Below are 25,073 nucleotides of genomic sequence, written 5' to 3' on the forward strand. Positions count from 1 at the left end.
CGTGTGTGTGTGCACGTGTGTGTGCACGTGTGTGTGCGTGTGTGTGTGTGTGTGTGTGTGTGTGTGTGTGTGTGTGTGTGTGTGTGTGTGTGTGTGTGTGTGTGTGTGTGTGTGTGTGTGTGTGTGTGTGTGTATAATTGAGCGGTGGGATGGAGAGTTCTGGAATCCATATCATCATCCATATTGCCTCCTGTTGCCTGGATACTATTCTCCAGCTGCCTTGTCCAAAGGGTTATTTTAAGCCTGTAAGAAAAATTGGTGTTTGTTCGGTTATAGTGTGTGTGTGTGCTTGCATGCGTGTGTGTGTGTATGTGTGTGCCTGTGCAGCTGTGTGTCTTCAGGCCGTTGTCGATGGCACTTGGTTCCCTATCACAAGGCTAAATAGAGGTATACAGACAGCACTTTGTTCCCTATCACAAGGCTAAATAGAGGTATACAGACAGCACTTTGTTCCCTATCACAAGGCTAAATAGAGGTATACAGACAGCACTTTGTTCCCTATCACAAGGCTAAATAGAGGTATACAGACAGCACTTTGTTCCCTATCACAAGGCTAAATAGAGGTATACAGACAGCACTTTGTTCCCTATCACAAGGCTAAATAGAGGTATACAGACAGCACTTTGTTCCCTATCACAAGGCTAAATAGAGGTATACAGACAGCACTTTGTTCCCTATCACAAGGCTAAATAGAGGTATACAGACAGCACTTTGTTCCCTATCACAAGGCTAAATAGAGGTATACAGACAGGCACCTTTGTCAGTGTAGATTATAGCAGTCTGTGTTTAGTCCCCCAGCAGTGCTCTCTCTTTGGTAGACTGGTCTGGGAGTCACAATCCATTGCTATGCAGGCCTGAATGTGGATTAAAGTTGAATGCCTGGGGGAGAGATTAAGGTATCCATACATTTGTGTGTGTGTGTGTGTGTGTGTGTGTGTGTGTGTGTGTGTGTGTGTGTGTGTGTGAGAGAATGTGTGCGTACGTTTGTGCATGAATGCTTGCATGGGTCATTGTGTTCATGCAGGTATTCATTGTTGCACACATTTCAGCACCTTGACACATGTCAGAATCTTTGTTGATTTTGAGCACATCCTTCTTCATATTACCATCTTCCATCACAGCCCAAAAGCTTTATAGTCGAATACATTTAGAACTTCTCTTTACAAATATTACTTTTTTAAGCGCTTTAACTGGAAAGTCTCCTTTCCAAATTGCATTCTATTTCCTAAAGTAGTGCACAATAAAGGGAGTAGGGTGCCATTTGGTATGCACCGAGTGAACATAAAGATACATCTCTGAGTGTTGCCATTTTCTTGCAGTCGCAGGGATTTTAAAACTATTTTCTCCCCAGATAACATCTGTGTAGATGTGTTACTGAGCATCAGCTGTTAACTTCTAAAGTGTGTCTCTTTTTATTTTCAGATGCCTGGAAACAGTGAAAACAAATGTTCACGTCCATTAACACCCTCATAAACAATATTCACAAAGTGGCCCTTTTTAGTGAATAAAAATAAATGAAATGATCTGTCTCTCTCTCCTCCCACGTGTCGGCCTCTCCATGTGTTAGTCCAATTAGTTCTTATGAGGGCCAGATTCCATTATTAGTTCTTATGAGGGCCAGATTCCATTATTAGTTCTTATGAGGGCCAGATTCCATTATTAGTTCTTATGAGGGCCAGATTCCATTATTAGTTCTTATGAGGGCCAGATTCCATTATTAGTTCTTATGAGGGCCAGATTCCATTATTAGTTCTTATGGGGGCCAGATTCCATTATTAGTTCTTATGAGGGCCAGATTCCATTATTAGTTCTTATGAGGGCCAGCTTCATTATTAGTTCTTATGAGGGCCAGATTCCATTATTAGTTATTTTGAGGGCCAGATTCCATTATTAGTTCTTATGAGCACCAGATTCCATTATTAGTTCACATGAGGGCCAGATTCCATTATATGTTCTTATGAGGGCCAGATTCCATTATTAGTTCTTATGAGGGCCAGATGCCATTATTAACTCACATGAGGGCCAGATTCCATTATTAGTTCTTATGAGGGCCAGGTTCCATTATTAGTTATTTTGAGGGCCAGATTCCGTTATTAGTTCTTATGAGGGTTCTTTTCATGGTGTGCAGACTCAGATTTGTGTTTCCGATTCAACCTCCTTGTTCTATTTCAGGGAGTAGGGGGCAGACAGGTTTTACTTTGACTAGAATAATTGTGTGTGTTCTTGTAGAAAAGGGGTGCAGACTGCAGATTGTGAGATTGAGCTCTAGGGAGCTGGCCATGGTCCTGGAATCACACCACGACAACAGAAGGTTGAGAAGAAAAAAAGATAGAAAGGAAAAGAGTGTTTTCTGTCTGAGGAGTTGACCATGGTCCTGTAGTTTCAGAGTGGTTAGTTGGCCTGAAACAAACCACTCTGAAACAGAGGAGTTGACCATGGTCCTGAAAGCAGAAGCTCCGTCTATGGATTTCTCTGCTGTCCATAGCAGTCATTGGTTTAATGTGATTGGCTGCTGGGTTTGAAACCAAGTATTCTGAACACCACTGGACTGTATTTGCCCACTGAACTAAAGCTATGTCCGATTTCTCAAATGATTTATGTGATTTGACACATTGTATTTATCAGGTGTCACCAACCCCTTTTAAAGCACTTCTCAACCTCTCCTCTAAACCATCCAACGGAGCCAGGCATCCATCACCTTTCAACATAATTCTGACTAGTTAGACACACACCAACAACCCTGCTGCAAATATGGCATGTGAAATATGTAAAGAGGGTCATATGCCATTTTTGATGATTCTCTCTAGTGCAGTTGTGACTGGCTGTGTGGAATACAGCTTCATGTATTAGCTTAGCTTATAATGTAATTGTTATAATTCAGTATTTGGTTTAGTAATGGCCGCCACTCTGCAGTTGGTAAAAGCTTTGTTTACCTTCTGGAATAACTGTCTGTCCCCTCCCAGGAGGATTCTGATTGGTCTAATATGATACTGTGTGTGTGTGCCTCCCACACTGTAAATCTGCAGCCATGATCGATGTGTTCCCTAATGGCCTCTTATTTCCTGTCCCTGTTCTGAGCCGCGAGCCCATTGGTTCCCTAGCCTGTTCCCCCATGATACTTTAGTGCATTAGCAGCCTATGGGGACAGCTTAATGGAGTGGCCTGGATGTAATTGGTGCCTCTGAGGGACTGTCTGTGTCTGTGTGTGTGTGCAGGGCCAGCCCTAGCCTTTTGGGGGCCCTTAGTGAGATTTAGTTAGGGGATCCCACTTCGCGGCAAAACATTTTAGTGGTCCTGCAATTCTACACAATGGAGCAAATAGAAAATCCAGCGGTTTTATAACACGTCATGCAATTCTATACATGTTGCCATGGGGAAGAGAAAACAGAACAGTTTTACAGCTATTTCCCTGCAATTCTACACATGTTGCCATGGGGAAGAGAAAACAGAACAGTTTTACAGCTATTTCCCTGCAATTCTACACATGTTGCCATGGGGAAGAGAAAAAAGAACAGTTTTACAGCTATTTCCCTGCATTTCTACACATGTTGCCATGGGGAAGAGAAAAAAGAACAGTTTTACAGCTATTTCCCTGCAATTCTACACATGTTGCCATGGGGAAGAGAAAAAAGAACAGTTTTACAGCTATTTCCCTGCAATTCTACACATGTTGCCATGGGGAAGAGAAAAAAATAACAGTTTTATAGCTATTTCCCTGCAATTCTACACATTTTGCATGACTTATGCCATGTTAGTAAGATATCTGAGTGACAATGACTAACATAAACAATGGGTGACCAATGGAGGTTAGGGATTCTGGGCACGTGCCCTGTGTTGCCGGTCAGGATTCGGTCATGATTACTACAAGTTTAGACAGCTGGCTAGACAAACTTCCAATCTAAAAAATGTTAGCTGAAATGGGCTAATTGAGTGAGTCTCAGTGACTGACATAACAAGAGAAAAACTGCTGATGCACAACCAAATTTTGAAATTGTACCTTCTGTATTCTACGATTTTAACTCTAAATAGTAAGTTGAGACCCCAATTGAGTTACAAAAAAATACATATATAAAAAAATGGTCGGGGGCCCCTTGTGGCCAGGGGCCCTAAGCAGCCACTTATGTCGCTTATGCCTGTGGTCGCCCTGGTATGTGTGGTGCGCATTTGTTTGTGCGTGCGTGCGTGTGTGTGTGTGTGTGTGTGTGTGTGTGTGTGTGTGTGTGTGTGTGTGTGTGTGTGTGGAGTGATTATTCAGAGTAACAGCAAGTGCTGTAACAACATATCTGTACATAGCATCCCAGTCGTTATAATGAACTGTCCCTCTGGAGCCGGTAATCATAAATTACATCGCTATGCTGTCAGAGAAAGTCTTATGATGGATACGTCTATGTTAGCATGAAAGCTTTGTTATTGATGGATAGGTCTTATTGGGCAAGATGCTTCTTGGACTTAGTGGTCAAAATGCTTCTTGGGCTTAGTGGTCAAGATGCTTCTTGGGCTTATTGGGCAAAATGCTTCTTGGACTTAGTGGTCAAGATGCTTATTGGACTTAGTGGTCAAAATGCTTCTTGGGCTTAGTGGTCAAGATGCTTCTAGGGCTTATTGGGCAAAATGCTTCTTGGACTTAGTGGTCAAGATGCTTCTTGGGCTTAGTGGGCAAAATGCTTCTTGGGCTTTTGGACAAGATGCTTCTTGGGCTTAGTGGGAAAGGTGCTTCTAGGGCTTAGTGGACTAGATGCTTCTTGGGCTTAGTGGGCAAAATGCTTCTTGGGCTTATTGGACAAGATGCTAGGTTTCTAAGATATGTCAGTCATACAGTGTAAATGATGTCATTCGATGCATCCAAAATGGCACCCTATTCACCATGTACTGCACCAGGGCACCAGGGAATAGGATGCCTTATGGAACACAGCCATAGTTCACCTCTAACCCATGACCTTTGCCCCTGACCTGTAGGCCTGTCTGTGCTGCAGAAGGTCCTGGACACGGCTGCTGAGAGGAGCTGGCTGGTGACGTCTGTCAACGTGGAGACCATGACGGAGACCTCGTTCCTCAAGGTGTTCCAAGACCTGGACAAGAGGAAGGAGGGACAGATCATCATCGACTGTGAGACCGAAAGACTCACCTCCATCCTCAAAAAGGTAACAAGATAGAGAGACTCACCTCAACCCTCAAAACGGTAACGAGACTGTGACATTGCAGGAGTCATCTGCATCGCTAGTAGTGGGCCAGCAATGGCAAAAATGGTAAGCAGCTACCATACATAAGCCAGAACTTTGCCAGACCTGGTTAGGTCAGAACTGTGCCACATAAAAATGCCTGTCAGATGACAAAGGTAGGCATGATTTGGGTCGTTATACTTTGGCGTTCTGTGAATTAATTGAATCCAGAAATTTGAGAAAGCATCACTCTGTTGCACGTGAGACATAATTAACATGCATTCTCAGTGAAATAAACACCACAAAGCTAGCAGAGAAAGACAGAGAGTAATAAAGAGAGAGAGAAGAGAAGGTAAGAGAGACAGGTTGACGTTTATTGTCATGAATCTTGCCATGGAGGCAGAACTGAGCAATTTTCCGCTAGATAGGCCAGCTGCAAAGTCAAAATAGGCTTATATGTGACCTCAGTTGAGGAACAATGGGAAAGTAATTCTACTTTAAAAGTTGATAAACTTGTAACTCCACTTTTGAGAAAATGGTCCATTAATGTTTTGGTACACCTACTGGAGAGCACTTCTTTGTCTACACCCATTCAGCATCATTCACACCCTCTTAAGCCTTAGCCCCACCCATCTATTTAAGGATTCACATCTGAGGCCATGTGCTAAAAAGAGGGAGTAAGGCAGTATAGTAAACAACCAAAGATTTCAAAACAAAGTGTTGGAAAGTAGTAGGAACAACTCCAGGTAAAAATACATTGATGTAGTCCTTGGCCTACAGTGCATTTGGAAAGTATTCAGACCCCTTTACTTTTTCCATATTTTCTTACTTTACAGCCTTATTCTAAAATTGATTAAATTGTATTTTTTTCCTATCAATCTACACACAATACCCCATAATGACAAAGCAAACAGAAATATCAAATTTAAGTATTCAGACCCTTTACTCAGTACTTTGGTGAAGCACCTTTGGCAGTGATTGTAGCCTCAAGTCTTCTTGGGTATGACACTTCAAGCCTGGCACACCTGTACTTGGGGAGTTTCTCCCATTCTTCTCTGCAGATCCTCTCAAGTTCTGTCAGGTTGGATGGGGAGATTTGCTGCACAGCTATTTTCAGGTCTCTCCAGAGATGTTCGATGGAGTTCAAGTCTGGGCTCTGGCTGGGCCACTCAAAGACATTCAGAGACTTGTCCCGAAGCCACTCCTGCATTTTCTTGCGTGTGTGCTTAGGGTCGTTGTAATGATGGAAGGTGTACTTTCACCTCCCTCTGAGGTCCTGAGCACTCTGGAGCAGATTTTCATCAAGGATCTCTCTCTACTTTGCTCCGTTAATCTTTTCCTCGATTATGACTAGTCTCCCAGTCCCTGCCGCATAAAAACAACCCCACAGCATGATGCTGCCGGCACCATACTTCACCGTAAGGAGGGTGCCAGGTTTCCTCGAGACGTGACGCTTGGCATTCAGGCCATAGAGTTCAATATTGGTTTCATTAAACCAGAGATTTTTGATCTCATGGTCTGAGTGTCAGGACCCAGTTTTGAACCTGGGTCTCCGGAGTGAGAAACAGTCACTTAACCAACTGAGCCACGAATAGTCAGCAGAACCCAGAAGATGAGGCAGACACAGCAGTACTTAAGACGGTGTATTTAATAAAGAAAAAATCCTTAAATACAAAAAATGGCAAATCCAAAAGGTGGTAGGAAAAGCACAAAAAGGCCTCAAAAGAAACTCACAAAAAATAAACAAAAACAAAAAACAGAATACCACAAGAGCGTCACCCGGAATCGACAAGAGTACACAGAACACTAGGGCAGGGTGCTAACATACAAACACAGAGCACAGAACTGAGGGAAACTAAGGGTTTAAATACAATTAGAGGAAACAAGGCACAGGTGCAAATAATTAATGGGGATCAAGGGAAAAACATAAGGACAAAAAGCACAATGGGGGCATCTACTGACCAAAACCCGGAACAACCCTGGCCAAATCCTGACAGAATCCCCCCCCTAGGAACGGCTCCTGACGTTCCTACCAGCTCTCTCAGGGTGGAGGACCCTGAACTGACGAATGATGTCAGGGTCCAGGATGTCTTTGGCAGGAACCCAGGAGCGCTCCTCAGGACCGTAGCCTTCCCAGTCCACCAGATACTGCCAGGACCGCTGCACCCGGCGGGAATCCAGTATCCGGTGGACGGTATAAGCCGGCTGGCCTCCAATGACACGAGGCGGAGGGGGAGGTCTGTCTGCCGGGACAAGGGGAGAAAAAACAACAGGTTTTAACAATGAAACATGAAATGTGGGATTAATCTTAAGGGATCTTGGTAAGTGTAGGCGATAAGAAACTGGGTTAACTCTCCTGGCAACCTTGAAGGGACCGATGTATTTTTGGGACAGCTTGCGAGACTCCACCCGTAGAGGTAAGTCTCTTGTGGAGAGCCAGACTCTCTGGCCGGGGCGCAGGGTAGGCCCGGGACGGCGACGTCTGTTGGCTTGTTGTTGATACCTCTGTGAGGAACGCATAAGATTAAGACGGGTCTTCCTCCACATAAGCCGACAGCGTCTGACGAACTTCAAGGCTGAAGGCACTCTGACTTCTGCCTCCTGGTCCGGGAACAATGGAGGAGCATAGCCAAACTGACACTCGTGCGGGGACATACCAGTGGAGGAGGAGCGCAAGGTGTTGTGCGCGTATTCGGCCCAAACAATAAAGGATGACCATGTGGACGGGTTGTCACGAGTCATACATCGGAGGGTGGTTTCCAGCTCCTGATTCATCCTCTCTGTTTGGCCGTTGGACTCCGGATGGTACCCTGAAGATAGACTGGCAGAAGCCCCCATGAGTTGGCAGAAGGCCTTCCAAAACCTTGAGGCGAACTGGGGACCTCTGTCAGAAACCACATCTTGAGGAATGCCGAAGACTCGGAACACATGATTAATTACCAACTCAGCCGTTTCCTTGGCAGAAGGTAACTTAGTCAGAGGGACGAACCTGGCCGCCTTTGAAAACCTGTCGATTATGACTAGGATAGTAGTATTGCCATGGGATGGAGGAAGACCAGTAATAAAGTCCAATGAGATATGGGACCAGGGTCTGTGGGGAACAGGTAAAGGGTGAAGGAGTCCTTGAGGGCGGAGGTGAGAAGATTTGCCCTGGCAGCACACGGGGCAGGCATTGACGAAAGTGGCAACGTCTTCTCTTATGGTAGGCCACCAGAACTTACGCTGGATGAACTCCAAGGTGCGACCTACGCCCGGATGACAGGTGAGGCGAGAGGAGTGCCCCCACAGAAGGACCTGAGTCCTCACTGCCTTGTGGACAAACAACCGATTGGCAGGGCCTCCTTTAGGATCCGGTTCGCTAGCTTGAGCACGTCTCACGGTATCCTCAACTTGCCACGAGATCGGAGCCACAATCTTAGCAGCAGGAAGGACAGGCATGTCCGTGTCATCTCGAATGGCAGGAGCGTAGACTCGGGACAGGGCATCCGGTTTGAGATTCTTCGACCCGGGCCGATAGGTGAGGATAAACTGGAATCGATTGAAGAAAAGAGACCATCTAGCTTGTCTAGAGTTCAATCGCTTCGCCTGCTGGATATACTCCAGATTTTTGTGGTCCGTAAGCACTTGAAACGGGTGAGAAGCCCCCTCGAGCCAGTGTCTCCATTCCTTCAATGCCATCTTAACCGCTAGGAGTTCACGATCCCCCACATCGTAGTTCCTCTCAGTCGGGGTAAGCTGGTGTGAGAAGAAAGCGCACGGATGAAGCTTCTTGTCTTCACCCCTCTGAGACAGGACAGCTCCAACACCAACCTCTGATGCGTCTACCTCCACCACAAATGGTTCATCCGTAGTCGGTAGTATCAAGATGGGAGCAGAGAGGACGCGCTGCTTGAGTCCTTGGAAGGCCGTCTCAGCTTCTCTTCCCCACAAAAACCTTGCATTGCCACCTTTGGTTAAAGCTGAGAGAGGAGCTGCCACCAAACTGAAGTTCTTGATGAACTTGCGGTAAAAGTTTGTGAAGCCCAGGAAACGCTGAACATCCTTAACGGATTTGGGGGTGGGCCAATCCGCTACCGCCCCTACCTTCCTAGGGTCCATTTGGACTCGACCGGGTTCCACTACAAATCCCAGGAATTGTACTCGGGATGAATGGAATTCACATTTTTCCGGCTTAACGTACAGATGGCTGTCTGGGAGGCGTTTGAGTACTTGTCTGACATGCTTAGTGTGTTCTTGAAGGGAGCTCGAAAAGATGAGGATGTCATCCAAGTAAACGAACACAAATATGTTAAGCATATCCCTAAGCACATCGTTTATGAGCGCTTGGAACACCGCTGGGGCGTTGGTCAGGCCGAAGGGCATCACCAAGTATTCATAGTGACCAGTAGGCGTGTTGAAAGCGGTCTTCCACTCGTCACCAGGTCTGATCCGCACAAGATGGTATGCGTTCCGCAGGTCAAGCTTAGTGAAAACAACTGCTTCCTGGAGCAGCTCGAAGGCTGTGGCCATAAGGGGTAGCGGGTAACGGTTACGGACGGTTATGGCATTGAGTCCCCAGTAGTCGATGCAAGGACGTAATCCACCGTCTTTCTTGGCCACAAAGAAAAACCCTGCTCCCGCCGGGAGGTGGATGGACGCATGAGGCCTGCTTCCAGAGTGTCCTTGATGTAGGTATCCATAGCAGCTCGTTCGGGTGGAGATAGGGAAAAGATCCGACCCCTGGGGGGCAAGTGCCCGGAAACAGGTCGATGGGGCAATCGTAAGGTCTATGGGGTGGTAGCATGGTGGCCCTCTGTTTGCTAAACACCAGTTTGAGGTCATGGTAACACTCGGGAACTCGGGTCAGGTCGATGGATTCTAAAGACTCGGGAGTAGAACTCGGGGAATTCTGGAAAATACAAGTAGCTTGGCACGTAGGACCCCACTGCTTGATAGTGCCCACAGACCAGTCGATGTGAGGGTTATGGCTGTGAAGCCAGGGGTATCCAAGGACGAGAGGGAACTCGGAACAGGAGATCAAATGAAAGTTCATCAATTCCTGGTGTTGTGAAACTAAAAGTCGCAAGGAGGTAGTGACATGAGTGACAAGTCCAGATCCCAAAGGGCTTCCATCCTATGTAGTAACCCTCATGGGGTCACTTAGAGGTTCAGAGGGAACGCCATTCTCCTTCGCCCAGACACCATCCATGAAGTTACCTGCGGCTCCAGAGTCTACCAAGGCTTGAAGGTGAAGCTTGTGGTTGTCCCAGGAGAGGGTGACTGGAATGAGCAGACGGGAGTTGGACGGATGGGAGGAGGTTATGTTTCCCGTTACAGTTCCCCCCGGTCTGTACGGGACAGAGCGTTTCCCTGGAGCCCGGGACACGTGGAACGGAAATGGCCCGGTTTGCCGCAATATAGACAGAGTCGCTCCCTCATCCGGCGGTCTCTCTCAGCCTGGGAGATGCGTCCAATCTGCATGGGTTCCGGTGGAGCCAGCGATGATAAAGGTGGGGACTCGGAGCTGGGACTGATAGGGGCTAGAGGTCTACGGTTGAGTTCTCTCTCTCTCAGACGCTGGTCAATGCGTGAGGCCAACTTGATCAGGGACTCGAGATTGTCTGGTGGTTCCCGAGTGGCCAGTTCATCTTGGATAGTGTCGGAAAGGCCTTTCAGAAAGCACACCGTGAGCGCCTCGTTGTTCCAGCCACTCGCTGCTGCCACCGTGCGGAACTGGATGGCATAGTCCGTCACGCTGCGCCAACCTTGATGGAGAGTCAGGAGCTGTTTGGCTGAGTCAGAACCACTGCTTGGGCCTTGAAACACTCGTTTGAATTCCTCAGCAAAGGCAGAGTAGCTGGCACAGCAGGAACTATGGGCATCCCACACAGCAGTAGCCCAGGCCAGGGCTTTTTCCGACAGCAGGGTGATGATATATGCGATCTTAGACCGGTCGGTGGGAAACGACGAGGGTTGCAGCTCAAAGGAGAGAGAACATTGAGTGAGAAAGCCTTTACAAGCACTTGGATCACCTGAGAACCGTTGGGGAGGTGGAAGACGAGGTTCAGCCAGGGGGTTAACTGCCATGGGTACGTGAACCTGAGGTACTGGGACGGGAACTGTTGCCGGGGTAAGTCGATCAGATATTTGCTTAATGGAAGTCAGCATCTCCGACAGAAGATGAGAATGTCTAGCCATTAAGGCCTCTTGCTGAACCAGGGCGGCTTCGTGGCGTTGGACAGTCTCCTGGTGGTGGGACAGCGTGGCAAAAGGTCCTGGGAACTGGCTGCCTCTGGGTTCATTTTTGGCTCTGTGTTTCTGTCAGGACCCGGTTTCGAACCTGGGTCTCCGGAGTGAGAAACAGTCACTTAACCAACTTAGCCACGAATAGTCAGCAGAACCCAGAAGATGAGGCAGACACAGCAGTACTTAAGACGGTGTATTTAATAAAGAAAAAATCCTTAAATACAAAAAATGGCAAATCCAAAAGGTGGTAGGAAAAGCACAAAAAGGCCTCAAAAGAAACTCACAAAAAATAAACAAAAACAAAAAACAGAATACCACAAGAGCGTCACCCGGAATCGACAAGAGTACACAGAACACTAGGGCAGGGTGCTAACATACAAACACAGAGCACAGAACTGAGGGAAACTAAGGGTTTAAATACAATTAGAGGAAACAAGGCACAGGTGCAAATAATTAATGGGGATCAAGGGAAAAACATAAGGACAAAAAGCACAATGGGGGCATCTACTGACCAAAACCCGGAACAACCCTGGCCAAATCCTGACACTAAGTGCCTTTTGGCAATCTCCAAGCGGGCTGTCATGTGCCTTTAACTGTGTCTTCCATCTGGCCACTCTATCATAATGGCCTGATTGGTGGGGTGCTGCAGAGATGGTTGTACTTCTGGAAGGTTCTCCCATCTGCACAGAGGAACTTTTGAGCTTGGTCAGAGTGACCATTGGGTTCTTAGTCAGCACTTCTCCCCCAATTGCTCAACTTCTTCCATTTAAGAATGATGGAGGCCACTGTGTTCTTGGAGACCTTCAACGCTGCAAACATTTTTTGGTACCCTTCCCCAGATCTGTGGCTCAGCACAATCTCGGAGCTCCACAGACAATTCCTTCGACTAGGTTCAATGTTAGCTAGCTATGCAATGCAAAGGGTTTCCTGAGAAATGTATAATGTATATATACAGATCGCACACTTAATGTTAGCTAGCGAGCCAGCAAGCTAACGTTGGCTAGCTAGCTAACCGTACTCTTTAACCTGCAGAAAAACAACTTTGACCACATTTGAAATGTATAATATCTGAAAATGACCAGTATACATGGATGAAGGCTTCACGGCAGCGTGTCTCTTCTGTTTGGTTTGTAGCGAGCTACAGCTTGTTTGGCCTGTTGTTGTGTCAAGTCACTCTGGTTCACACTGATTGTGTGCAAAATGTCATCCATCACAATGTTTTCCCACTGATCTTTGTTGATAGCGCAGCAATGTTGTTGAGAGCTGTAGAAAAGCTTTTGCAGTTCTGCATGGCTAACGTTATATCTTTCAAAAAAAATGTAGTAGAAAGGATTATCTACACATACTGAGCATCTCCTGTTATAGACAGAAGCTAGCTACGTAGCTACCAATCTGAACTCATCTCTCAGCATATTCAACCCATCCGTTATCTCAGCCAATCATGGCTAGCAGGAAGGTTCCTGTCTTTTTCCGTGGCTAAACCTACTAGGCTCGTAATTTAACAATTGTATCCATATTTACAAACGACATACAAGTTTGTTATTAAGGCATTAAGGCACATGGTGTGGTTAGGGTTAGTTAGGGTTTCAGAGTTTGACTTTCTGGCTGTGCCAGATAGTGACCAGTTTGTAGAGCTACCCACAGGGCAAGATTATTGACAATAAAGGCCAAACTGTGGATAAGAGGTTCCTCCCAGGCAGCAATCGTCCAGTGTACTGTATTAGTCTCAGTGTATTAGAGACAGGAGATATAGATACGGTTAGGTTGACATTTTGAGCTGTAGAGAAACACTTACTCACCACGCTGCTGCTGCCTGGAAGGGTGTATCCTGGCATAGCAATTAATGACACACACACACACACACACACACACACGCACACGCACCACTCCATCACACATATGCGTCCTTCCCCCTCCCACACACACATAAAAACAGAAAGAGCCCGAGACCTCTTTCCCCTCTCTCTCCTCCAACGCTTGGCTCTAGTTGTGTGAAGACAGTGTCTCTTCTCTCTCCTCCAACGCTTGGCTCTAGCTGTGTGAAGACAGTGTCCCCTCTCTCCTCCAACGCTTGGCTCTAGCTGTGTGAAGACAGTGTCTCTTCTCTCTCCTCCAACGCTTGGCTCTAGCTGTGTGAAGACAGTGTCCCCTCTCTCTCTCCTCCAACTCTTGGCTCTAGTTGTGTGAAGACAGTGTCCCCTCTCTCTCCTCCAACTCCTCCAACTCCCTCCTCCAACGCTTGGCTCTAGGTGTGTGAAGACAGTTTCCCCTCTCTCTCCTCCAACGCTTGGCTCTAGTTGTGTAAAGACAGTGTCCCCTCTCTGCTTCAACGCTTGGCTCTAGCTGTGTGAAGACAGTGTCCCCTCTCTCTCCTCCAACGCTTGGCTCTAGTTGTGTGAAGACAGTGTCCCCTCTCTCTCCTCCAACTCTTGGCTCTAGTTGTGTGAAGACAGTGTCCCCTCTCTCTCTTCCAACGCTTGGCTCTAGTTGTGTGAAGACAGTGTCCCCTCTCTCTCTCCTCCAACTCTTGGATCTAGTTGTGTGAAGACAGTGTCCCCTCTCTCTCTTCCAACGCTTGGCTCTAGTTGTGTGAAGACATGTCCCCTCTCTCTCCTCCAAAGCTTGGCTCTAGCTGTGTGAAGACAGTGTCTGGTGTGTGTGAGTGTTATTGATGACCTGGTGCCCACAGTTAAGGTAGTTGCATCACTTCTCACCAGTTTACAGCAGCGGAGCCACAGCGGTTCTCAGCTCAGACAGACTCCATCCATCATAGAGGTCTGCTCCCGGCTCTCTGCCTCTATAGCAGCCTGTGTTTTACACACTCACACACACAGACACACAGACACACACACACACACACTGCCCCGTCGCCCAATGCAGGTATCTTCACCCAATACACAGACCCAAATTCTCACCAGATAATGTCAGAGGATATATGAATGAGGACATGTTTATTTTTACTCTTGGAATGCCGATGTAGCCCCTTTAAATATGGAACATGAATAGCCACAATAGAATCTTTGATTCATAAAGGTTTATGTCAAGCGAGTGGACCTTTACTTTCTAACAGGACACGCTGCGCGAGGGCCATAGTGTCAAAAGTGGTGAATTATAGGGAAAAGCATTTGGGACGCGCATAAGGACTACAAAGATTTGAGTGTTTATTGTGAAATCAGTTGGGGCCTCATGGAAACTACGCTAGCACACTGTCCATGTGTCTTCCCCAGTGTGACTGTATCTTGGCCATCATCTTCCCCAGTGTGACTGTATCTTGGCCATCATCTTCCCCAGTGTGACTGTATCTTGGCCATCATCTTCCCCAGTGTGACTGTATCTTGGCCATCATCTTCCCCAGTGTGACTGTATCTTGGCCATCATCTTCCCCAGTGTGACTGTATCTTGGCCATCATCTTCCCCAGTGTGACTGTATCTTGGCCATCATCTTCCCCCAGTGTGACTGTATCTTGGCCATCATCTTCCCCCAGTGTGACTGTATCTTGGCCATCATCTTCCCCAGTGTGACTGTATCTTGGCCACCATCTTCCCCAGTGTGACTGTATCTTGGCCATCATCTTCCCCCAGTGTGACTGTATCTTGGCCATCATCTTCCCCCAGTGTGACTGTATCAGTGTCTTGGGTATCAGCGTCTCTCCTCTCCTGTGTTTTCCTTGCTGGAGGCTGTGCTGTAGGACATGCCTTGTGATAGGGTCACCCTTAATAACTAATGCAACTGTCTGCCATGCCTTCCAGCCTGCTCCCAACACACACACACACACACACACACACACACACACACACACACACACACACACACACACACACACACACACACACACACACACACACACACACACACACACACACACACACACACACACACACACACACACACACACACACACACACGGGATATAAACGTGTGGGAGACTCTCAGAAGAAGAAAATATGTTGGGAATGTGTGAGGTCATGTAAAGTCCATGATGAGTTACAGAACTCCCACTCTATCTGTCAGTTACAGAACATTCACTCGATCTGTCAGTTACAGAACTCACACTCAATCTGTCAGTTACAGAAGCCCCACTCTCTCTGTCAGTTACAGAACCCCCACTCTCTCTGTCAGTTACAGAACCCCCACTCGATCTGTCGGTTACAGAACTCCCACTCGATCTGTCGGTTACAGAACCCCACTCTCTCTGTCAGTTACAGAACTCCACCTTGATCTGTCGGTTACAGAACCCCCACTCTCTCTGTCAGTTACAGAACTCCACCTTGATCTGTCGGTTACAGAACCCCCACTCTCTCTGTCAGTTACAGAACTCCCACTCGATCTGTCAGTTACAGAACTCCCACTCGATCTGTCGGTTACAGAACTCCACCTTGATCTGTCGGTTACAGAACCCCCACTCTCTCTGTCAGTTACAGAACTCCCACTCGATCTGTCGGTTACAGAACTCCCACTCGATCTGTCGGTTACAGAACCCCACTCTCTCTGTCAGTTACAGAAGTCCACCTTGATCTGTCAGTTACAGAACTCCACCTTGATCTGTCGGTTACAGAACCCCCACTCTCTCTGTCAGTTACAGAACTCCCACTTGATCTGTCGGTTACAGAACCCCCACTCTCTCTGTTAGTTACAGAACTCCCACTTGACCTGAAAGTTACAGAACTCCACCTTGATCTGTCGGTTACAGAACCCCCACTCTCTCTGTCAGTTACAGAACCCCCACTCTCTCTGTCAGTTACAGAACTCCCACTTGATCTGTCGGTTACAGAACCCCCACTCTCTCTGTTAGTTACAGAACCCCCACTCTCTCTGTTAGTTACAGAACTCCCACTTGATCTGTCAGTTACAGAACTCCACCTTGATCTGTCAGTTACAGAACTCTCACTTGATCTGTCGGTTACAGAACCCCCACTCTCTCTGTCAGTTACAGACCCCCCCACCACCACCACCACCCACACTTTGGTTCCACCATCACCCATTAATGAACTTGTCATCGTTGCAGATTAAGTGTTTGAGCTAGTAATATATCATTATCTACTGTTTACAAATTAAATATGACATAGCTAATGAATTTAATGCACAATGTTGGATTTCACCCAACGTGAGCTTCTTTTCTCGCCATTTTAGCCCATGCAGCGTGCCTCGCAAACGTGATTCGTCATTATAAAATGATCAACTTTACCCTGTATATCTAAAAATGATTATATACACTGATTGTTTTGCCCCAGCCCCAGCTAACACACCTGACTCCAATAATCAACTAATCTTTAGATTGGAATGCAATTAGTTTAATCAGCTGTGTTTGGGATAAAGAGTGACAGCACTCTGGCCCCCGAGGACTGGAGTTTCCCATACCTGCTTTACGGTACGACAGCACTCTGGCCCCCGAGGACTGGAGTTTCCCATACCTGCTTTACGGTACGACAGCACTCTGGCCCCCGAGGACTGGAGTTTCCCTTACCTGCTTTAAAGTACGACAGTACTCCTGCCCCCGAGGACTGGAGTTTCCCATACCTGCTTTACGGTACGACAGCACTCTGGCCCCCGAGGACTGGAGTTTCCCATACCTGCTTTACGGTACGACAGCACTCTGGCCCCCGAGGACTGGAGTTTCCCATACCTGCTTTACGGTACGACAGCACTCTGGCCCCCGAGGACTGGAGTTTCCCTTACCTGCTTTAAAGTACGACAGTACTCCTGCCCCCGAGGACTGGAGTTTCCCATACCTGCTTTACGGTACGACAGCACTCTGGCCCCCGAGGACTGGAGTTTCCCATACCTGCTTTACGGTACGACAATACTTCTGCCCCCGAGGACTGGAGTTTCCCTTACCTGCTTTACGGTACGACAGTACTCCTGCCCCCGAGGACTGGAGTTTCCCATACCTGCTTTACGGTACGACAGCACTCTGGCCCCCGAGGACTGGAGTTTCCCTTACCTGCTTTACGGTACGACAGTACTCCTGCCCCCGAGGACTGGAGTTTCCCTTACCTGCTTTACGGTACGACAGTACTCCTGCCCCCGAGGACTGGAGTTTCCCATACCTGCTTTACGGTACGACAGCACTCTGGCCCCCGAGGACTGGAGTTTCCCATACCTGCTTTACGGTACGACAGTACTCCTGCCCCCGAGGACTGGAGTTTCCCATACCTGCTTTAAAGTACGACAGCACTCCTGCCCCCAAGGACTGGAGTTTACATACTTGGTTTAAAGTACGACAGCACTCCGGCCCCCGAAGACTAAATTGCTCATCCCTGGTTTAAAGTAAAACTACCCTAACTAGATAGTTAGTTAACATGACCTTTATGAATTATAAAACCTTTATGTGATTTATGTGGTTGTTTTGATTACATAAATTATTCAAAATTCACAAAAAGAGACATTAGTTGATGAAGATCATCTCACAGAACAAAATGTACAAGATCTCCTAATCCTATGTTAACCACAGACCTTATTTATGGCGTTTATCCAAAAATCCAACAAAAACTAAATTTTCCCTTAGGCTTTATTCAACAAACCATTGCGGAGTTAATGCCTACAAAAAGATGCCATTACTACTGCTCTGTATAGCCAGATGAAGGATTAATTTTATTACAGTAAAACACCATTTTCCACAGCACAGTTGAATACAGTTGAAGTCGGAAGTTTTAATACACTTAGAGTCATAAAAACTCGCTTTTCAACCACTCCACACATTTCTTCTTAACAAACTAAGTTTTGGCAAGTCGGTTAGGACATCTACTTTGTGCATGACACAAGTAATTTTTCCAACAATTGTTTACAGACAGATTATTTCACTTATAATTCACTGTATCACAATTACAGTGGGTCAGAGGTTAACACACACTACGTTGACTGTGTCTTTAAACAGCTTGGAAAGTTCCAGAAAATGATGTCATGGCTTCAGAAGCTTCTGATAGGCTAATTGACATCATTTGAGTCAATTGGAAGTGTACCTGTGGATGTATTTCAAGACCTACCTTCAAACTCAGTGCCTCTTTGCTTGGCATCATGGGAAAATCTAAAAAAAATCAGCCAAGACTTCAGAGAAAAAATTGTAGACCTCCACAAGTCTGGTTCATGCTTGGGAGTAATTTCAAAACGCCTGAGGGTACCATGTTCATCTGTACAAACAATAGTGCATGCGTATAAACACCATGGGACCACACAGCCATCATACCGCTCAGGAAGGAGAAGCGTTCTGTCTCCTGAGGATGAACGTACTTTAGTGCGAAAAGTGCAAATCAATCCCAGAACAACAGCAAAGGATCTTGTGAAGATGCTGGAGGAAACAGGTACAAAAGTATCTATATCCACAGTAAAACGAGTCCTATATCGACATAACCTGAAAGGCCGCTCAGCTAGGAAGAAGCCACTGCTCTAAAACCTCCATAAAAAAGCCAGACTACGGTTTGCAACTGCACATATGGACAAAGATTGTACTTTTTAGAGAAATGTCCTCTGATCTGATGAAACAAAAATATAACTGTTTGGCCATAATGACCATTGTTATGTTTGGAGGAAATAGGGGGAGGCTTGCAAGCCGAAGAACACGATCCCAACCGTTAAGCACGGGGGTGGCAGCATCATGTTGTGGGGGTGCTTTGCTACAGGAGGGACTGGTGCACTTCACAAAATAGATGGCATCATGAAGAGGGAAAATTATGTGGATATATTGAAGCAACATCTCAAGACATCAGTCAGGAAGTTAAAGCTTGGTCGCAAATGTGTCTTCCAAATGGACAATGACCCCAAGCATACTTCCAAAGTTGTGTCAAAATGGCTTAAGGACAACAAAGTCAAGGTCTTGGAGTGGCCATCACAACGCCCTGACCTCAGTCCTATAGAAAATGTGTGGGCAGAACTGAAAAAGCATGTGCGAGCAAGGAGGCCTACAACCTGACTCAGTTACACCAGCTCTGTCAGGAGGAATGGGCCAAAATTCACCCAACGTATTGTGGGAAGCTTGTGGAAGGCTACCCAAAACCTTTGACCAAAGCTAAACAATTTAAAGGCAATGCTACCAAATACTAACTGATGACAGTGTGACCTAAACTGTATCTGGGAAAGTCTACACATTAAAGTTATCAGATTCACATGGAATTGTTGGGGAATTCCAATGTTTAAATATAAAATTATTGGTGAAAAGATTAAACATACATTTTAGCTTCCAAATGAGAGATTTGGGTGTTCATAAGGTTAGGGCTCTGCTCAATCAGTGGCCCGTCCCCTGTGAAGAGACATGGGCTATAAACTATGAAACACACCCTTCTCCATCCACTATATAAGACCTTGACAAAAATGTAACCTCCTGTTCCGGGTACATTAGAATGACAGTCTGATGTCAGAAGGATTCAGATAATAACTAACCAACCTCAGCGTGAGCTTTGGTTGCGAATGGTATGAACTTTGAACTCGTATTCGCTACAGAAGTGATACCTCCTAGCCCGCTGTAAACGTGGACTAGGAGAGGACAGACAGAGTATCCGTCTACCACCCAACGACGCACTACAACGTTTCCCTATCACCACCAGACACTCTTCAAAGGACAAAGGACGCTGTTGGGCAACACGGCCATCCATCTACCACCAACCAATTGAAGTGCAGCTCAGAGTAAATATTTATTGCATTTTCCTTTTCCAAATGGGCGGTAATTTAGAATGCATAGGATATTGTATTTACGATAGCACAGCTTCTCCCTTTGTTCCTCAGTCTTCCCGCTTTTTCACTCAAACACAGCCCCCTTTTCTTTGTGTAACCAGCTGTCTTATCTCTTCTGTCCGCTAGGGACGTTTTCCTTTATGACATAATTTGTAATCAAAGTATGATTCGTTATGTGTATATGTAATTCTGTGTGATTAGTTAGGTATTTAGTAAATAAATAATTAAGCCCAGTTTTGTATTGCTGATTCAAGTTGTTACACAGGTTTCGTGAAGATAACCAAGATTTGACAACTTTCAGATCAGACTGAAATAAGGTGACGATTAATACTGACTGCTATTGATGTAAAATATTACTAGGTCTTTAAGAGATTATTCGGAAGATAACTGCTCTATAAATATTATTTTGTGGTGCCCCGACTTTCTAATTAATTACATTTACATGATTAACTCAATCAGGTAATATTAATTTCAGAGAAAGGATTTACAGAATAGCATGTCATATCAATTAATCCGGCATAGCCAAAGACACAACAACTAATAAAGCCTAATTTCACGCAAGCCATTTTAACATATGAATGCTGAAGGTGCCGTATCAGATCAGGGACAGGCCGCCTACCTCAGATTGGTCAGCATGCGAAGCTGGGCCAGTGCGTCTTTTGACTAGACTACTGATATTCCCTTGGGGTTGTTCGGCATGTAAAATGACTTGTAGATCATTGACTCTCAACACAGTTACATGCTTAGTTTGACGATAAAGGACAGGACGCACCAGTTCTCACAAAATATGTGTTTTTTGAAGTTACAAAGAAAGTAATATGAGCAACAAAAAAAAGAAATTTGATTCAGAACGTTTGAATGGATTTTCTGACCGATGCATGTTACATTTGGTGTGATGAAGTTTGAATGGATTTTGTGATGTATATTTGTATGCATGGGATGAGACTACAAGAATGATTATACTGAATAATCATATTTGAGAGTCACTGCTGTTACAATGTCTTACCCTAGTTGGTGTCTCTTCTGACCTGGCCAAGGTCACTACATGGGTACAGTGTACTGAACACACTCGCACACACACAAGCCTCTCCCCAGTCATGTCCATCCTAAAGTCAAGTTTTTCTCTGTGTGTTCCAGATCGTTGAACACGGGAAGAATGCTAAGAGTTACCACTACATCCTGGCCAACCTGGTAAGATGTTGTTGTTTTTCAATTCAATTCAATTCAAGGGCTTTATTGGCATGGGAAACATGTGTTAACATTGCCAAAGCAAGTGAGATAGATAATATATCAAGTGAATATATAAAGTGAAATAAACAATAAAACTGAACAGTAAACATTACACATACAGAAGTTTCAAATCAATAAAGACATTACAAATGTCATATTATATATATACAGTGTTGTAACAATGTACAAATGGTTAAGGTATACAAGGGAAAATAAATTAGCATAAATATGGGTTGTATTTACAATGGTGTTTGTTCTTCACTGGTTGCCCTTTTCTCGTGGCAACAGGTCACACATCTTGCTGCTGTGATGGCACACTGGAATTTCACCCAGTAGATATGGGAGTTTATCAACATTGGATTTGTTTTCGAATTCTTTGTGGATCTGTGTAATCTGAGGGAAATATGTCTCTCTAATATGGTCATACATTGGGCAGGAGGTTAGGAAGTGCAGCTCAGTTTCCACCTCATTTTGTGGGCAGTGAGCACATAGCCTGTATTCTCTTGAGAGCCATGTCTGCCTACGGCGGCCTTTCTCAATAGCAAGGCTATGCTCACTGAGTCTGTACATAGTCAAAGCTTTCCTTCATTTTGGGTCAGTCACAGTGGTCAGGTATTCTGCCGCTGTGTACTCTCTGTGTAGGGCCAAATAGCATTCTAGTTTGCTCTGTTTTTTTATAAATTCTTTCCAATGTGTCAAGTAATTATCTTTTTGTTTTCTCATGATTTGGTTGGGTCTAATTGTGCTGATGTCCTGGGGCTCTGTAGGGTGTGTTTGTGTTTGTGAACAGAGCCCCAGGACCAGCTTGCTTAGGGGACTCTTCTCCAGGTTCATCTCTCTGTAGGTGATGGCTTTGTTATGGAAGGTTTGGGAATCGCTTCCTTTTAGGTGGTTATAGAATTTAACAGCTCTATTCTGGATTTCGATAATTAGTGGGTATCGGACTAATTCTGCTCTGCATGCATTATTTTGTGTTCTACGTTGTACACGGAGGATATTTTTGCAGAATTCTGCGTGCAGAGTCTCAATTTGGTGTTTGTCCCATTTTGTGAAGTCTTGGTTGGTGAGCGGACCCCAGACCTCACAACCATAGAGGGCAATGGGCTCTATGACTCTATGGCTCTATATCTCTCTACTGTATCTCTCTCTCTCTCCCTCTCTATACATACAGTCTATGGATTCTTCAATTGCATTGAGCTGATTTCTGACATGCTGTTCCTTCTTTTTCCGTAGTGTATTTCTGTATTGTTTTAGTGATTCACCATAGTGAAGGCGTAGACTCAGGTTTTCTGGGTCTCTATGTTTTTGGTTGGACAGGTTTCTCAATTTCTTTCTTAGATTTTTGCATTCTTCATCAAACCATTTGTCATTATTGTTAATTTTCTTCGGTTTTCTATTTGAGATTTTTAGATTTGATAGGGAAGCTGAGAGGTCAAATATACTGTTAAGATTTTCTACTGCCAAGTTTACACCTTCACTATTACAGTGGAACGTTTTACCCAGGAAATTGTCTAAAAGGGATTGAATTTGTTGTTGCCTAATTGTTTTTTGGTAGGTTTCCAAACTGCATTCCTTCCATCTATAGCATTTCTTAATGTTACTCAGTTCCTTTGGCTTTGATGCCTCATGATTGAGTATTGCTCTGTTTAAGTAGACTGTGATTTTGCTGTGGTCTGATAGGGGTGTCAGTGGGCTGACTGTGAACGATCTGAGAGACTCTGGGTTGAGGTCAGTGATAAAGTAGTCTACAGTACTACTGCCAAGAGATGAGCTATAGGTGTACCTACCATAGGAGTCCCCTTGAAGCCTACCGTTGACTATGTACATACCCAGCGTGCGACAGAGCTGCAGGAGTTGTGACCCGTTTTTGTTGGTTATGTTGTCATAGTTGTGCCTAGGGGGGCATATGTGGGAGGGAATGCTGTCACCTCCAGGCAGGTGTTTGTCCCCCTGTGTGCTGAGGGTGTCAGGTTCTTGTCCGGTTCTGGCATTTAGGTCGCCACAGACTAGTACATGTCCCTGGGCCTGGAAATGATTGATTTCCCCCTCCAGGATGGAGAAGCTGTCTTTATTAAAATATGGGGATTCTAGTGGGGGGATATAGGTAGCACACAGGAGGACATTCTTCTCTGTTAGGATAATTTCTTTTTGAATTTCTAGCCAAATGTAGAATGTTCCTGTTTTGATTAATTTAATGGAGTGAGTTAGGTCTGCTCTATACCAAATTAGCATACCCCCTGAGTCCCTTCCCTGTTTCACACCTGGTAGTTTGGTGGATGGGACTACCAGCTCTCTGTAACCTAGAGGGCAACCAGTGGGTCCGTCTCCTCTATACCAGGTTTCTCTCTCTCTCTCTCTCTCTCTCTCTCTCTCTCTCTCTCTCTCTCTCTCTCTCTCTCTCTCTACTGTATCTCTCTCTCTCTCTCTACTGTATCTCGCTCTCTCTCTCCCTCTCTATACATATCTCTCTCTATATCTCTCTACTGTATCTCTCGCTCTCTCTCTCCCTCTCTATACATATATCTCTCTTGCTCTCTCTCTCTACTGTATCTCTCGCTCTCTCCCTCTCTCTCCCTCTATACACATTTATCTACTATCTCAATACTGTAACTCTCTGTCTCTCTCTCTCTCGCTCTCTCTACTGTATCTCTCTCTCTCTACTGTATCTCTCTCTCTACTGTATCTCTCTCTCTCTACTGTATCTCTCTCTCTCTCTCCCTCTCTATACATCTCTCTCTCTCTCCCTCTCTATACATATCTCTCTCTCTCTCTACTGTATCTCTCTCTCTCTCTCCCTCTCTATACATATATCTCTCTTGCTCTCTCTCTCTACTGTATTTCTCTCTATATCTCTCTACTGTATTTCTCTCTATATCTCTCTACTGTATCTCTCGTCTCTCTCTCCCTCTCTATACATATCTCTCTTGCTCTCTCTACTGTATCTCTCTCTATATCTCTCTACTGTATCTCTCTCCCTCTCTATACATATCTCTCTCTCTCTCTCTACTGTATCTCTCTCTCTGTCTCCCTCTCTATACATATATATCTCTTGCTCTCTCTCTCTACTGTATTTCTCTCTATATCTCTCTACTGTATCTCTCTCTATATCTCTCTACTGTATCCCTCTCTCTCTCTCCCTCTCTATACATATATCTCTCTTGCTCTCTCTTTCTACTGTATATCTCTCTCTCTCCCTCTCTCTCCCTCTATACACATTTCTCTACTACCTCAATACTGTAACTCTCTGTCTCTCTCTCTCGCTCTCTATTGTATCTCACTCTCTCTCTCTACTGTATCTCTCTCTATATCTCTCTACTGTATCTCTCTCTCTCTCTACTGTATCTCTCTCTATATCTCTCTACTGTATCGCTCTCTCTATATCTCTCTACAGTATCTATCTCTTGCTCTCTATATATATATATATATATGTATATATCTATTAAATTAAATTCAAAGGCTTTATTTGCATGGGAAACATACATTATGTTAACATTGCCAAAGCAAGTGAAATAGATAATAAACTAAAGGGAAATAAACAATTCAAAATGACACTCACAAAAGGAGGTTAGGAAGTGCAGCTTAGTTTCCACCTCAATTTGTAGGCAGTGTGCACATAGCCTGTCTTCTCTTGAGAGCCAGGACTGCCCACAGTATCTGTACATACAGTGAGGGGGAAAAGTATTTGATCCCCTACAGATTTTGTACGTTTGCCCACTGACAAAGAAATTATCCATATGTAATTTTAATGGTAGGTTTATTTGAGCAGTGAGAGACAGAATAACAAAAAAAAAAAT

The 25,073-nt window shown here is 45.2% G+C and overlaps 1 protein-coding gene across 4 annotated transcripts in view; it reads left to right on the top strand.

Moving 5' to 3' along the window:
- Positions 1 to 25,073, top strand: part of LOC135526642 (glutamate receptor 1-like) — a 168,638-nt gene that overhangs the window by 60,279 nt on the left and 83,286 nt on the right. For all 4 annotated transcript variants that reach the window (XM_064955155.1, XM_064955158.1, XM_064955156.1 and 1 more), the window contains exons 4-5: positions 4,957 to 5,141; positions 21,187 to 21,240. In XM_064955155.1, the coding sequence (XP_064811227.1) occupies positions 4,957 to 5,141; positions 21,187 to 21,240 (239 nt within the window). The remainder of the gene's footprint in view (positions 1 to 4,956; positions 5,142 to 21,186; positions 21,241 to 25,073) is intronic.

The sequence above is a fragment of the Oncorhynchus masou genome, chromosome 32 (genome assembly GCF_036934945.1).
Source record: "Oncorhynchus masou masou isolate Uvic2021 chromosome 32, UVic_Omas_1.1, whole genome shotgun sequence".
Classification (NCBI taxonomy): Eukaryota; Metazoa; Chordata; class Actinopteri; order Salmoniformes; family Salmonidae; genus Oncorhynchus; species Oncorhynchus masou.